This window comes from Haliotis rufescens, unplaced genomic scaffold (genome assembly GCF_023055435.1).
Source record: "Haliotis rufescens isolate VD_foot unplaced genomic scaffold, xgHalRufe1.0.p SCAF_1, whole genome shotgun sequence".
Classification (NCBI taxonomy): Eukaryota; Metazoa; Mollusca; class Gastropoda; order Lepetellida; family Haliotidae; genus Haliotis; species Haliotis rufescens.
In genome coordinates, this window is record NW_025963779.1 from 6,741,711 (window position 1) to 6,754,448 (window position 12,738).

The 12,738-nt window shown below is 38.0% G+C and overlaps 1 protein-coding gene across 1 annotated transcript in view; it reads right to left on the reverse strand.

Annotated features, from left to right (window-relative positions):
• LOC124136694 (protein mono-ADP-ribosyltransferase PARP6-like) overlaps positions 1-12,738 on the reverse strand; it is a 62,847-nt gene that overhangs the window by 15,195 nt on the left and 34,914 nt on the right. Inside the window, exons 20-21 of the mRNA XM_046502685.2 lie at positions 6,452-6,506; positions 4,013-4,097 (exon numbers count right to left, since the gene is read on the reverse strand). Of these exons, the coding sequence (XP_046358641.1) occupies positions 4,013-4,097; positions 6,452-6,506 (140 nt within the window). The remainder of the gene's footprint in view (positions 1-4,012; positions 4,098-6,451; positions 6,507-12,738) is intronic.

Sequence of the window (12,738 nt, forward strand, 5' to 3'; positions counted from 1 at the left end):
GTTAGCTTCAAACTTTATCAAAATGCTTCAGAAGACTATTGGCACTGCAAAAGTTTGAAGAGAAAATTCAGTTGGATACTAACTTACACACAAGAGGTGAACAGTCTAAGCATCAGACCACCTACCACCAACACAACATGGCTGCCATCAGAAAAAGCTATAGAAGCCAGGTGTTCCCCCAGGAGAATGTGTTATCCATAGAGACACCTGTCAGGTGTCGTTAGCTTCTCAGCAGATAACCCTTATTCTGCCAAGGGTTTCTCACACATCAGAATAAAATACTCCTGTGCATTTCGCAAGGAATGCTGCTATCCAAAATGATTTGGGTTAGTAATAAAACTGTCATCAGTTCATCAGCAGTCACTAGCCCATGGTCAGCGAAATGCCAATGTCCACTGGACAATTCACAGGTCTCATCTTACTACAAACAGCTGAACTCTAGCTTCATGGTGCTGATTAGCCTTGCTCTAAGTCTGTACTGAATGATACATCGGTGGATGTATAGTCATTCCATCCTTATATTGGGCAAGTCTAGATCAGCTGACAGTATGCAGGTCTTTTACAGGGACCATGTCTTCGTATTATTTCTATGATCTTGGAATTATTATTTAAAGTAAGACTTGTGTGAGTCTAGATGCTGATCTGCCCCATGAATCGTCTTTGTTAAAAGTCAACAAGTACAAAACATATAAAGAGAAGTCACATGTAACCCATACACACTAAAAGGGATAGACATTAATTCAGCTCGTGTTCTTACTTTCTTAAATTTAGAAACTTTTAAATTTAGAAAAATGCAAGATGTGGTTGCATCACATCTGACTGTCAATTGCCATGCATGCACTTTTCCTTACACATATTTTCAAAAGATATTGAAAAACACTGAAAATTAATTAAAAAGGGGGGAGATCCCCCTGCAACAATGTAATTTTTGTGGCAGACGATTTTGTTTCCAAGTCTGATTCTTTTCTAGGACAATTTGTTATTTTCAAGAAATCTCAGGCAAAACAACACCCCAAATATCCTATTGTCTGTCCCTAATCCCTCTACAGATTTTATTTTTCTCATGATGACGTTGTGTACCTATTGCAGCCTCATCACTGCAGCCTACGGACAACCAGCTCACTGTAGTAACACGTCTGTAACCATAGCAGTGTTCTACAGTTGTGACGAGGGAGCTCTGCTACCTCTGCTAGTGTCGTACTGTTGTACTGGAGAACCACTGTTGTTGTACCATTGTTGTTTTGTTGTTTAACGCCACACTCAGCAATATTCCAGCTATATGCCTGTGGTCTGTAAACAATCGAGTCTTGACCAGACAATCCAGTGAATGATATCATGAGCATCAATCTACGCAATTGGGATATGATGACATGTATCAACCAAGTCAGGAAGCCTGACCACCAGATCCCATTAGTCGCCTAGAACGACAAGCATAGTAGCCTTTTACGGCAAGCATGGGTTGCTGAAGACATATTTTAACCCGATCTTCACGGGTCTATTGTTGAACAGGAGCATACCTACTGTTGTACTCGAGAACCACTATTGTTGTACTGGAAAAACACCACAAATGTCTTTTCAACAAACTCAAGCCTACGCTTCATCCTGACATGCTCAGAGCAATGATAATTCCCAACTGGAAACATCAAAACTAAAATGCATACACAATCAATATCAAGATAATCCTCCTAATATTATTTTGTTGCATGTGTGTCTGCACACAACCTAGACACTGTCTATGAAAATAAATTATTTCTGACCATTCTGTTCACAAAGCCATCAAAATTGCATTTCTTTAAATCAAGCTCCCTATAACCAGCCGTTTAGGCACCAATGTTCATGCCCCCAAAGTGTTTCCTTCATGTGATACAGCATTCTTACAACCCAACTGGACAGGTCTGCGGAGACATGTGGCTCGTGGCTGAGAGACAGCAGGAAGCAAGGCACTACCTAATATGCTGATAACGATTTCTACTAAGCTGTCAAGAGTAAGTATCAGTCATCAAAATCTTTATTATATCCTGTCGGTGTAATGGATGAGGTAATCCATTCTGTGTGATGTCGTGTTTTTTTCTATTATCCTTTCATAAAGCCGGACATCAAACGGTGTACGATGGAGTGATTTTTCATCACCATGATTGAGCAACAAACATTATGTACAATTATGATAGAGAAACACAATTTCCAAACATGTTATCGCCTCCCAAATCACATCAAATGAAACAATTTATACTCAGATCCTAGGTATATTGTCTGAAAATATGAATGAGAAACTGCTTATTCAGCAAAAGCTAGTTATCCTTGTGTTTGCAGAAGGAGGGGGATGGGTGAAGAGGGAGGTGGTGTTTGTGTGTTTTCTCGCCATACTAACTGCCTGGGTTTATTTCCCCTACTGGGAAATCATGTAAATGTTTTGCCATTTCCATTAGGCTCCGAGATAACAGGAGGTGTTTGCGGCTACTCGTGAAAGCAGGACTGTTTAACAACGGTATAAGGATCTGTACCGAAACGTCAACTTTACAGTAATTAAAGAAGTTGATATCCATAAATTGTATCCACTTTGTCATCCGTCAACTTCTAAGTAATGCCTATCAAACACAGGAGAACCCCCTTCACAGCCATATCCTCCAAGATCACAAAATGTTATCATGCCAAGCACTTCCAAACCGAACACATCACTCGTTGACTTGAACCTTAATCAACACCACTTCTTAAGATCCAGTCTCAGGACAGTAGAAGTGCAACAGTAACTGGCAATGAATGATGCAACCATGCTTCATAATAACCTCAAAAAACGACCTTGACCTTTGACAGACTGGTCACAAACATTGCATGGGGTAGGATTTCTAAAGATATATGGAAGCATAATGTTTCATGATGTAGAAGCAACAATGACTCGAAACTGATAAAACATGAAAGTTGACATATAGTACGACTTATTTTGACCCAAACCTTTCCAAAGCATCCTCAAACAGGTACAAATTGAGTCTAGTGACAAATACATTAATACTTTTTGAGAAAGTATATACATAAACGTATTAGGGAGATATTTCTATCTCATGTCCTTGACCTTCTCATACCATATGACAAAAGAATTCCCTGAGAAATAAGTCCCTTATAGGATATCCTCCGATGTCAATAATCTTCAAGAGAAAGTATGATACATTGCACATTTACCTAAGAGATGACCTTGACCTTTGACATATGCAATTGACATGTGACATGGTGGGATTTGGAAAGAAGGTTGTACATATTAAAGTTCCTCCTTAGAGGGAAGCATGTCTCAGCAACTGACAATGACATAATCATATTTTACAAAATCATGAAAGCTGACTTGGACCTGTTACTAATTTAAACCAAAACCATTTCATAAATGGACTAACCTTGAGAAGTTTAATAACAAATGCTTCAATACTTTTTGAGAAAGTGTAACCACAAACCAACTTTTTCTGCCTCGTGACCTTGACCTGGATATAGAATCTGTAAATAATAACAGTGTATGGGGGAAATGCCCTAAGTCATAAGACAGATAGGGATGTTCATGTCATTTCCCAAATGAAGCAATGGTAGTGAATGTGTAGTTGGTTGGTTGGTTTGTTGTTTAACGCCGCACTCAGCAATATTCCAGCTATATGACGGCGGTCTGTAAATAATCCAGTCTGGACCACACAATCCAGTGATTGATATCATGAGCATCGATCCACGCAATTAGGATCGATGACATGCATCAACCAAGTCAGCGAGCCTGACCACCCGATCCCGTTAGTCGCCTTTTACGACAAGCATAGTCCCCTTTTAGGGCAAGCATGGGTTGCTGAAGACCTATTCTACCCCGGAATCTTCACGGGTCGAAACAATGGTAGTGAATGTGTCCTGGGTATATATCATAATAGAATGGAGACATTATACATTGGCTATTCCGGGATGGCACTGTTATTGCATTAATATTGCCAAAACAGTGTAAAACCCTAGTCACTCACTCACTCACTCATTCAAGGCCAGCATCTGTACTCACACAAAGAAGAACCTGGTGCAGACATGGTCCATGCTCGGACACACCCAAATGTCATTGTTCTTTTTCAGGTTGGATGACGTCAACACTGCAATAAAAAACAAAATGTAATCATCATGTTTGAAAGTTTGACAATAAATTTTAATCCTTAATCACCATCACAGATTGAAGACCTCACACTTCTACTGGCATTAACAAAACTGAATCCTATTGTGTTCCTAATCCAGGGATCCAGAAATATGTTTTTGCCAATTGGACATTTGCATTTTGGTCACGCCCACCTCATATCTTTCACTCTCATAACATATATACATGATATATATACAATTTATTAACAATCCAACAACACATAGATCTAATATATACAATGTCAACCTATTGGGATGTTGGTTTTGCTAACTTGGCTATTGAACAGTTTCCACTGTTTAACTGTCTGTTGCGTCTAGCTTTCCAGCATTGCATCATCAGTGTTGAGTTAAAGTCTGTCAATTTTGGTTCACAAAGCCATGAGTAAGTCTGTCCAGTGTTTAGGACCTAAACATCATATTAATTATTCAAATTCATAGACCTTTCAGTTTCTTAAGAAAAGTTCCTTAGGCTTTTTCAAAAATTTACATTTTGTTGATTTAATTTATTTCTGAGTCCTGTTATTGTGATAGACCTCCTTCTGAGGTCTCAGAATCATCCCTGCAGCCGTGACGGAGTAGAAGTCAAAAGTTGACAAACAGACGACAACCAGACAACAGATAATAACCTGCCATAACCTCATTTGGAACTTTGGTTCAGCAAGACTAAAATTTACACTTTTAAAAAGGACAAAATGTCAATTAAATGCTGAAAATAAATATAAGTACAGCAGACTCTGTCTAAGCCTGCATCACATGGGACCAGCTCTGAGTTTGTCAATTTCAAAAGAAAACATCAAAAACATTAAAGAAAAAACAACCTTGTACCACATTTCTTATGGTGTTCAATTCACATCTGTCACCTGCATATTGTATATCTTTAATTCAGGGGTCATTTTAGTGAAAAGTTCTTGATTTTGGCTTGTGATTTTCTGGAATGCTTCTAAAGTGCACATGATTAACTTCAAACAGTGCAACTCAACATCACAAAGAGTTAATACATGGCTTTCTCAGCTTTCGCGATGACAGGTCCCCAATGATCTTGTTTTCCCAACTGACAGTCTAATTATATACAGTAATCCCCTCAAGCTGGCAATCATCTCGTCAGAAAACAATGCCGGTATATAAAGAGGAATTGGAGATTAGGACCAATATTCAGTGCTGGTGTCCTGAATAGACCGATGCCAGAGTACTAGCATCTTCCCGAGACAAGAGAATTAACTGACTTAAAAAGTCCAGTGTCCACCCTTGCTGAACTAGGCTGGTATTATGGAGTTATATTTTGGCTGGACTAACAAGTCTATGCATAGTCCAATCAAAATCACGTAACGAAATCCGGTTCGTAAACTGTTGTGCAGATTTCGGTCGATTGCAAGATTTGCAAACATGTGTACTGCCAACTGAAGGCCAACAGATATTTTCAAAATCTTTTCATGTTTTTAATCAATGTGCTCACATGATTTGATGCACTCTGTGATGTAAGACCCGTTTTAGCACAATAATGATCTTTATTATTGATCAGATCGTCTTGACTGGGTGTCGCCATTTTGTTTGAAGCAAATGTAAGTGATATAAGAGGCGGAATCTGATTGGTCAGTAGGAGAGGCATAGAAGGGAAACGACTCGTAATAACCACTGGTGGCGCTACGATCGAGCCAAGAAATTCCAGCTTAGTTCAGCAAGGGTGGAAACTGGACTTTTATAGTCAGTTAACACCCTTGCCTCGGGAAGATGGATTACTAGTGATGTTTTAACTAAGTATTGCCAAGCTCTGAAATGAATGCTGGTTAATTGAGAGCCCCAGAGCATGCAGATGCGGGTTTCGACAGAGTCCACCTAAGAAAAGATGGTGCTGTAATAATTTTTACAATTTGAATAATATCATTTCTAATTTATGAAAACATAATCATTTTTGTTAATGCTATGAACAAACCCAGTCACATTATCATGACTACTGTCCTACATAAGTTCATAAAGCATTGCCACTGCTTCTCAAAGTCTAAATTTTGAGGAATTTTACCTATTCTTCAAACAAGAAAACTCTTCTTCTAAATGTCATGAACAAGCCCCAAAATATTTCCACACATGATATAAGGAGTCACTAGGTCTTGTAGTTTCAAAGAAGAAGATTAATGGCCTGAATAAATCTGAGATCCCCCCAACAAAGATTCAGCTTCATCATTGTCAGTTCAGAGAAGTTGAAAAGTTTAACAGACAGGTGAAGGACATACCTTCATAAGCTAACCTTTAATGTTTTTTTAAGTCCCTTGACTCATTTCCTACAAAAATAGCATCAGTATCTGATATTAATACCAACCTTCACACAGCGCCACGCACGTAATGTTATCACTCATGAGGAAGCGTGTCTTGGACTGAAACAGAAAAAATTAGACTTCATGACATGTCCCTGGAATGCCGTGACCCAGTGACCCCTCTGACAAAGGCTTTAGCCTGATGACCCTGCCACCAATGTTAATTACCGATGTCACAGTCTAGTGACCCCTTGCATACCAATGCCATTTTACTACGACCAGTTTAACCTCCGCGTACAGGAACTAATTCCCATACTGATTAATAAGGCATAAGAACTAGGTCAATATTAGAACAGGAAAAGCCTAATCAATATCGGAAATAGAACACGAGCTTAAAGTTGAGACCAGGCGAAATGGGGTTAAACGTTGCATTCAAGATACAGTGACATGCATGCATACACGTGCGTGCATGTGTGGTAGTAAGGAAGTATGCCAGTTTTATAGTTCTAACCCACTGAGATACCATGCCGCAGTTGAACAAGGACACCCCACTCAGACACAGTATACTGACTCCGAGCCCACCCGTCTTTATTTGTGTCCTTAATGCTGAGTGACAGGCAGGATAACAACAAGTACTTTTTGTCAACGACTATAGGTATGATGCGTCCAGGAATCGAACCACGGACCTTCCACTCTCCGGTCAGATGCTCTATCCACTATATCACTGTCCTCATCAGGCTATTACCTCTGATAGTCTATTTGTAGGACATGTGGAATGAGTTACCATCCCAAGTTGGTTGGTTGGTTTGTTGTTTAACGCCGCACTCAGCAATATTCCAGCTATAAGACGGCGGTCTGTAAATAATCGAGTCTGGACCAGACAATCCAGTGATTGACATCATGAGCATCGATCCACGCAATTGATCCCGTTAGTCGCCTCTTACGACAAGCATAGTCGCCTTTTACAGCATGCATGGGTTGCTGAAGACCTATTCTACCCCGGATCTTACCATCCCAAGTGAATTAATCTGTACAATACTCTCTACACTGTTAAAAATTAAGCATGCAAGTCAAGGGTTAATGATGACACCAATGTCAACAGATTTAGAGGGTCCATAGATTCAAGTACAGCCAACCTTATGAATCGATATGCTTCAATGCTGTTGTGCTGTGTTTTATAACAGTAATTCTCAATTATACATTCAATATGCTAGAAACACTGATCTCCTACATAAAGATATTCCACTTTATTTCAAAACTGAGACAGTTCCACAGAACAACTTGTGCAATGAAAAAATCATTTTGTCCCAACTGGGTCTAATTGGAGAGTTTAAACAAACAGCTATCAGCTAATTTGATAAGATAAACATTTAAATTCAAAGGCAAAGGAGATATTCTCAATTACAAACACCATACAAAGAACACTGCTATGTGTTATACTTCTATCTCAACCAGAGTAAGCTACAGATCTAATATATCTGTCAAAATGTTTTGTACATTAATCTGTTACCATAAAATTGCATAAGCTATGCTTTTTTGGGTACATACAAATACATTTAATCACATTGAAACATGGAAATGGATTTGAATAATGCCAATGTACAAACAATTCATGTGAGTTGAGAAAATTATTTTTTTCCGGGAGAGGGAAAAATGAATAATTCTTCCAAAACTATGGAGGTGCTTACATTACATGCAACAGCAGAAGCAGAAGAGACTCATCCCAAACTTTTCCTGAGTGTCCCCAAACATTTCCTGAATGTCCCCAAACCTTTCCTGAATGTCCCCAAACTTTTCCTGAATGTCCCCAAACTTTTCCTGAATGTCCCCAAACGTTTCCTGAGTGTCCCCAAACGTTTCCCGAATGTCCCCAAACGTTTCCTGAGTGTCCCTAAACTTTCCCACCATGTATCACCAAGATCATCAACCATTTTGACTCCACCAATCATGCAGGGAACAGCCAACTCAAAAACATTTTTCTGTACTTATCATTGATTGCAAGTGCTGTCTAAAGCTTTTTGTTTGTTTGTTTGTTGTTTAAAATCACACTCAGCAATATTCCAGCTATATGACGACGGTCTGTAAATAATCGAATTTAGACCAGACAATCTAGTGACTGACATCATGAGCATCGATCTATGCAATTGGGATGTAATGACAAGCATCAAACAAGTCAGCAAGACTGACCACCCGATCCCGTTAGTCAATTCTTACGACGAGCATAGTTACCTTTTACGGCAAGCATGGCTTGATGAAGATCTATTCTCCCCCGGATCTTCACGGGTATGTCGGAAGCTACCTAGTACCTTAATCATGTTAATAGCTAAATTATTACCACTTCTTGTTTGGAAACATCAATGACAAATGCAGTACAACAATGACATGCATCAACCAAGTCAGCAAGGCTCACCACCAGATCCCGTTAGTCGCCTCTTACGACAAGCATAGTCGCCTTTTACAGCATGCATGGGTTGCTGAAGACCTATTCTACCCCGGATCTTACCATCCCAAGTGAATTAATCTGTACAATACTCTCTACACTGTTAAAAATTAAGCATGCAAGTCAAGGGTTAATGATGACACCAATGTCAACAGATTTAGAGGGTCCATAGATTCAAGTACAGCCAACCTTATGAATCGATATGCTTCAATGCTGTTGTGCTGTGTTTTATAACAGTAATTCTCAATTATACATTCAATATGCTAGAAACACTGATCTCCTACATAAAGATATTCCACTTTATTTCAAAACTGAGACAGTTCCACAGAACAACTTGTGCAATGAAAAAATCATTTTGTCCCAACTGGGTCTAATTGGAGAGTTTAAACAAACAGCTATCAGCTAATTTGATAAGATAAACATTTAAATTCAAAGGCAAAGGAGATATTCTCAATTACAAACACCATACAAAGAACACTGCTATGTGTTATACTTCTATCTCAACCAGAGTAAGCTACAGATCTAATATATCTGTCAAAATGTTTTGTACATTAATCTGTTACCATAAAATTGCATAAGCTATGCTTTTTTGGGTACATACAAATACATTTAATCACATTGAAACATGGAAATGGATTTGAATAATGCCAATGTACAAACAATTCATGTGAGTTGAGAAAATTATTTTTTTCCGGGAGAGGGAAAAATGAATAATTCTTCCAAAACTATGGAGGTGCTTACATTACATGCAACAGCAGAAGCAGAAGAGACTCATCCCAAACTTTTCCTGAGTGTCCCCAAACATTTCCTGAATGTCCCCAAACCTTTCCTGAATGTCCCCAAACTTTTCCTGAATGTCTCCAAACTTTTCCTGAATGTCCCCAAACGTTTCCTGAGTGTCCCCAAACGTTTCCCGAATGTCCCCAAACGTTTCCTGAGTGTCCCTAAACTTTCCCACCATGTATCACCAAGATCATCAACCATTTTGACTCCACCAATCATGCAGGGAACAGCCAACTCAAAAACATTTTTCTGTACTTATCATTGATTGCAAGTGCTGTCTAAAGCTTTTTGTTTGTTTGTTTGTTGTTTAAAATCACACTCAGCAATATTCCAGCTATATGACGACGGTCTGTAAATAATCGAATTTAGACCAGACAATCTAGTGACTGACATCATGAGCATCGATCTATGCAATTGGGATGTAATGACAAGCATCAAACAAGTCAGCAAGACTGACCACCCGATCCCGTTAGTCAATTCTTACGACGAGCATAGTTACCTTTTACGGCAAGCATGGCTTGATGAAGATCTATTCTCCCCCGGATCTTCACGGGTATGTCGGAAGCTACCTAGTACCTTAATCATGTTAATAGCTAAATTATTACCACTTCTTGTTTGGAAACATCAATGACAAATGCAGTACAACTTTAGAGCTAAAGGTTCTATGCATATAGCTGCCATAACAAAGTTAAAAACTTTGAAAAGAATTTATTAAAATGATTAAATACGAATTAATGAGAAGTCATAAGCAGTTCCCGTCTAAAGATTCTGACCTTCAGTCTTCGCTGTAGTTTGGAAGTATATACATATGACCTATACACTTGACAAGTATAGAAGAAAGTACTTGTCGGGTTATTGATCATTGAAAAATAATCCGTATTAACATGAATTCAAATATAATATTTCATAATTTGGAATGGAATGTCATTGATAATCTTCTAACAAAACACTCTAGTGGTCATAATATAAATGCTCAAGATATTGTGTACATAAAGATTTTGGGATATCTACTTAACCTTGACCATCAATGTCATCCAATCACATGCTATAACATTATTTGTTGCAAATTTACAATGACGTGGTGTTACAAATGTAAGGTATCATACTGACAATATTTTCTGCTGAAAACTTTCTACATGTCATTTCATGAGTGAATACCTTTAATACTATCTGACATAACAATCATGACATATGACAAGTGATATGATATGATATGATAAGTGTTCAGTAATTTACTTGGAGCTTGTTTTAACTCAAAGGAAAACATTTTGATTTTTCATGAATTCATCCGAAATATCATAAAATTTGAAACATTTTTCATAAAGTGACCTCTTGTGACCTTGACCTTACACTGATCACCAAAAAGTTGAGGCTTTCGAGACCCTGACCTAAAGATTGTGTATACCAATTTTAATCAAACTTCCATAATACTATAGTATACAATATACACGAACATTATTATACCTAGTTCATACCAAGTGACCGTGACTTTTAATTGATCCAACTATAGGTCAGAAAAATGTTCAAGACATAAATAGGAAATACATCCTGTATGAACTCTCTGACATCTGCCTGCAGCACATGGTTGGGAAAACTAACTGCAGTTGCAGCGTCAGAGGTCAAATTGAGCAAACACATTAAGCAGCTCCAATTACAGGGGTGTAACTAATAACTCTCAATACAATTCTCAATATTTTCAAGGTAAAAAACTCAACCGATATCTTAAAAATAATTTATGTGCAAATAAAGTCAAAACCTATTGCAATATATTTGTCATTAAGTTAGCTTTTATTGCACTTTGAATAGTTTTTCAGTTATACGAATGGTGACAGCTGAAAGGAAAGCTCCTTGCGGACTTTTACCACTTTGGAGAAACACATGAGCATGGGTATTGTGCAGATAAAACAAGGATCATTAAAGGCCGACCTTGGTCTAACTTTCAAACATCTGAAGCAAGCAGATATTATCAGTTTTATCATTAGACAGAAGGACTTTAGTTTACATGTATCCACAAGAAAACTGTGTTATTACTATCCCCGCCATCAGGCACATCAGACTTGGAGTTGCTAACCTCAACCTTCTAAAATCATGCACAGCAAACAGGATGCACAAAATCTAAAACATGGAGAAAGGGTGGGTAACCCTGGAAAAAATAATGATTACGGCATCAACTTACTAAATCAGTCTTGACAATTATGTCTGAGATAAGCACGTAACATTTCATCCATGTAACTTAAGTAGTTTCGGAGAAAATACATCACTAATGAAGCCACTATGCACAAAGTAAAACAAGGAAACACAATTATATTATTTACAGAAATATCCAAACATCAAAAGTCACCAGTTCTGCTTGTATTTGATACATTTGCAAAGTTTCATAATTTTAAATTACAAGGTTTCCAAGTTATGCCCCGGAAACAAATGCCACACATATTTGAGTCTAGGTTCAGTTTGTCGCCAAGGAAACACAAAGAAATATTTTTTGTAAAAAATACCAAAACATCAACTAGCCCCAGTTCTGCGTGTGTTTAATGCATATGCAAAGTTGCATAATAAAATATTAAACGGTTTCCAAGTTATGCTCTGGAAAAGAAACATTACTTGGGATAAGTAGCCCTGTCCCCTGGAGGATGTCACTCTGTAATATTGTCACTGTTGGTTCTAATGCTTGGTTTATGCAACCAACAAAAAGATAGTTTGATGAATATATGAATGCATTACAACTTCATAATATAAAATATGGCATTTTTAACAGCTTATTTAATAGTGAATCGAATATATAAATCACACTGTCACTAATAAAACCAAATATGCACCTCTCTCATGTACATTGATTATATCTGTATTTGGGGGGAACAAACAAGAAGCCAGATGTCTTAGGCTGTCAATTATCTCTCTCCAACCACAAATCAATGAACTCCGAGCTAGACAGATCAGACACTCCGAGAGACATTGCGTGGGGACAAGACAAAGAAAGATAAATGATAACATTCAGTAGGAGAGGTAACCAAAGCAGTTTTCCATGACCTTGTCAGACTGGAATTAATTAGGTCTGACTTAGTTGATGCAAGTCACCTTATCCCAATTGTGTGGATCAATGCTCATGATGTCAATCACTGGATTATCTCA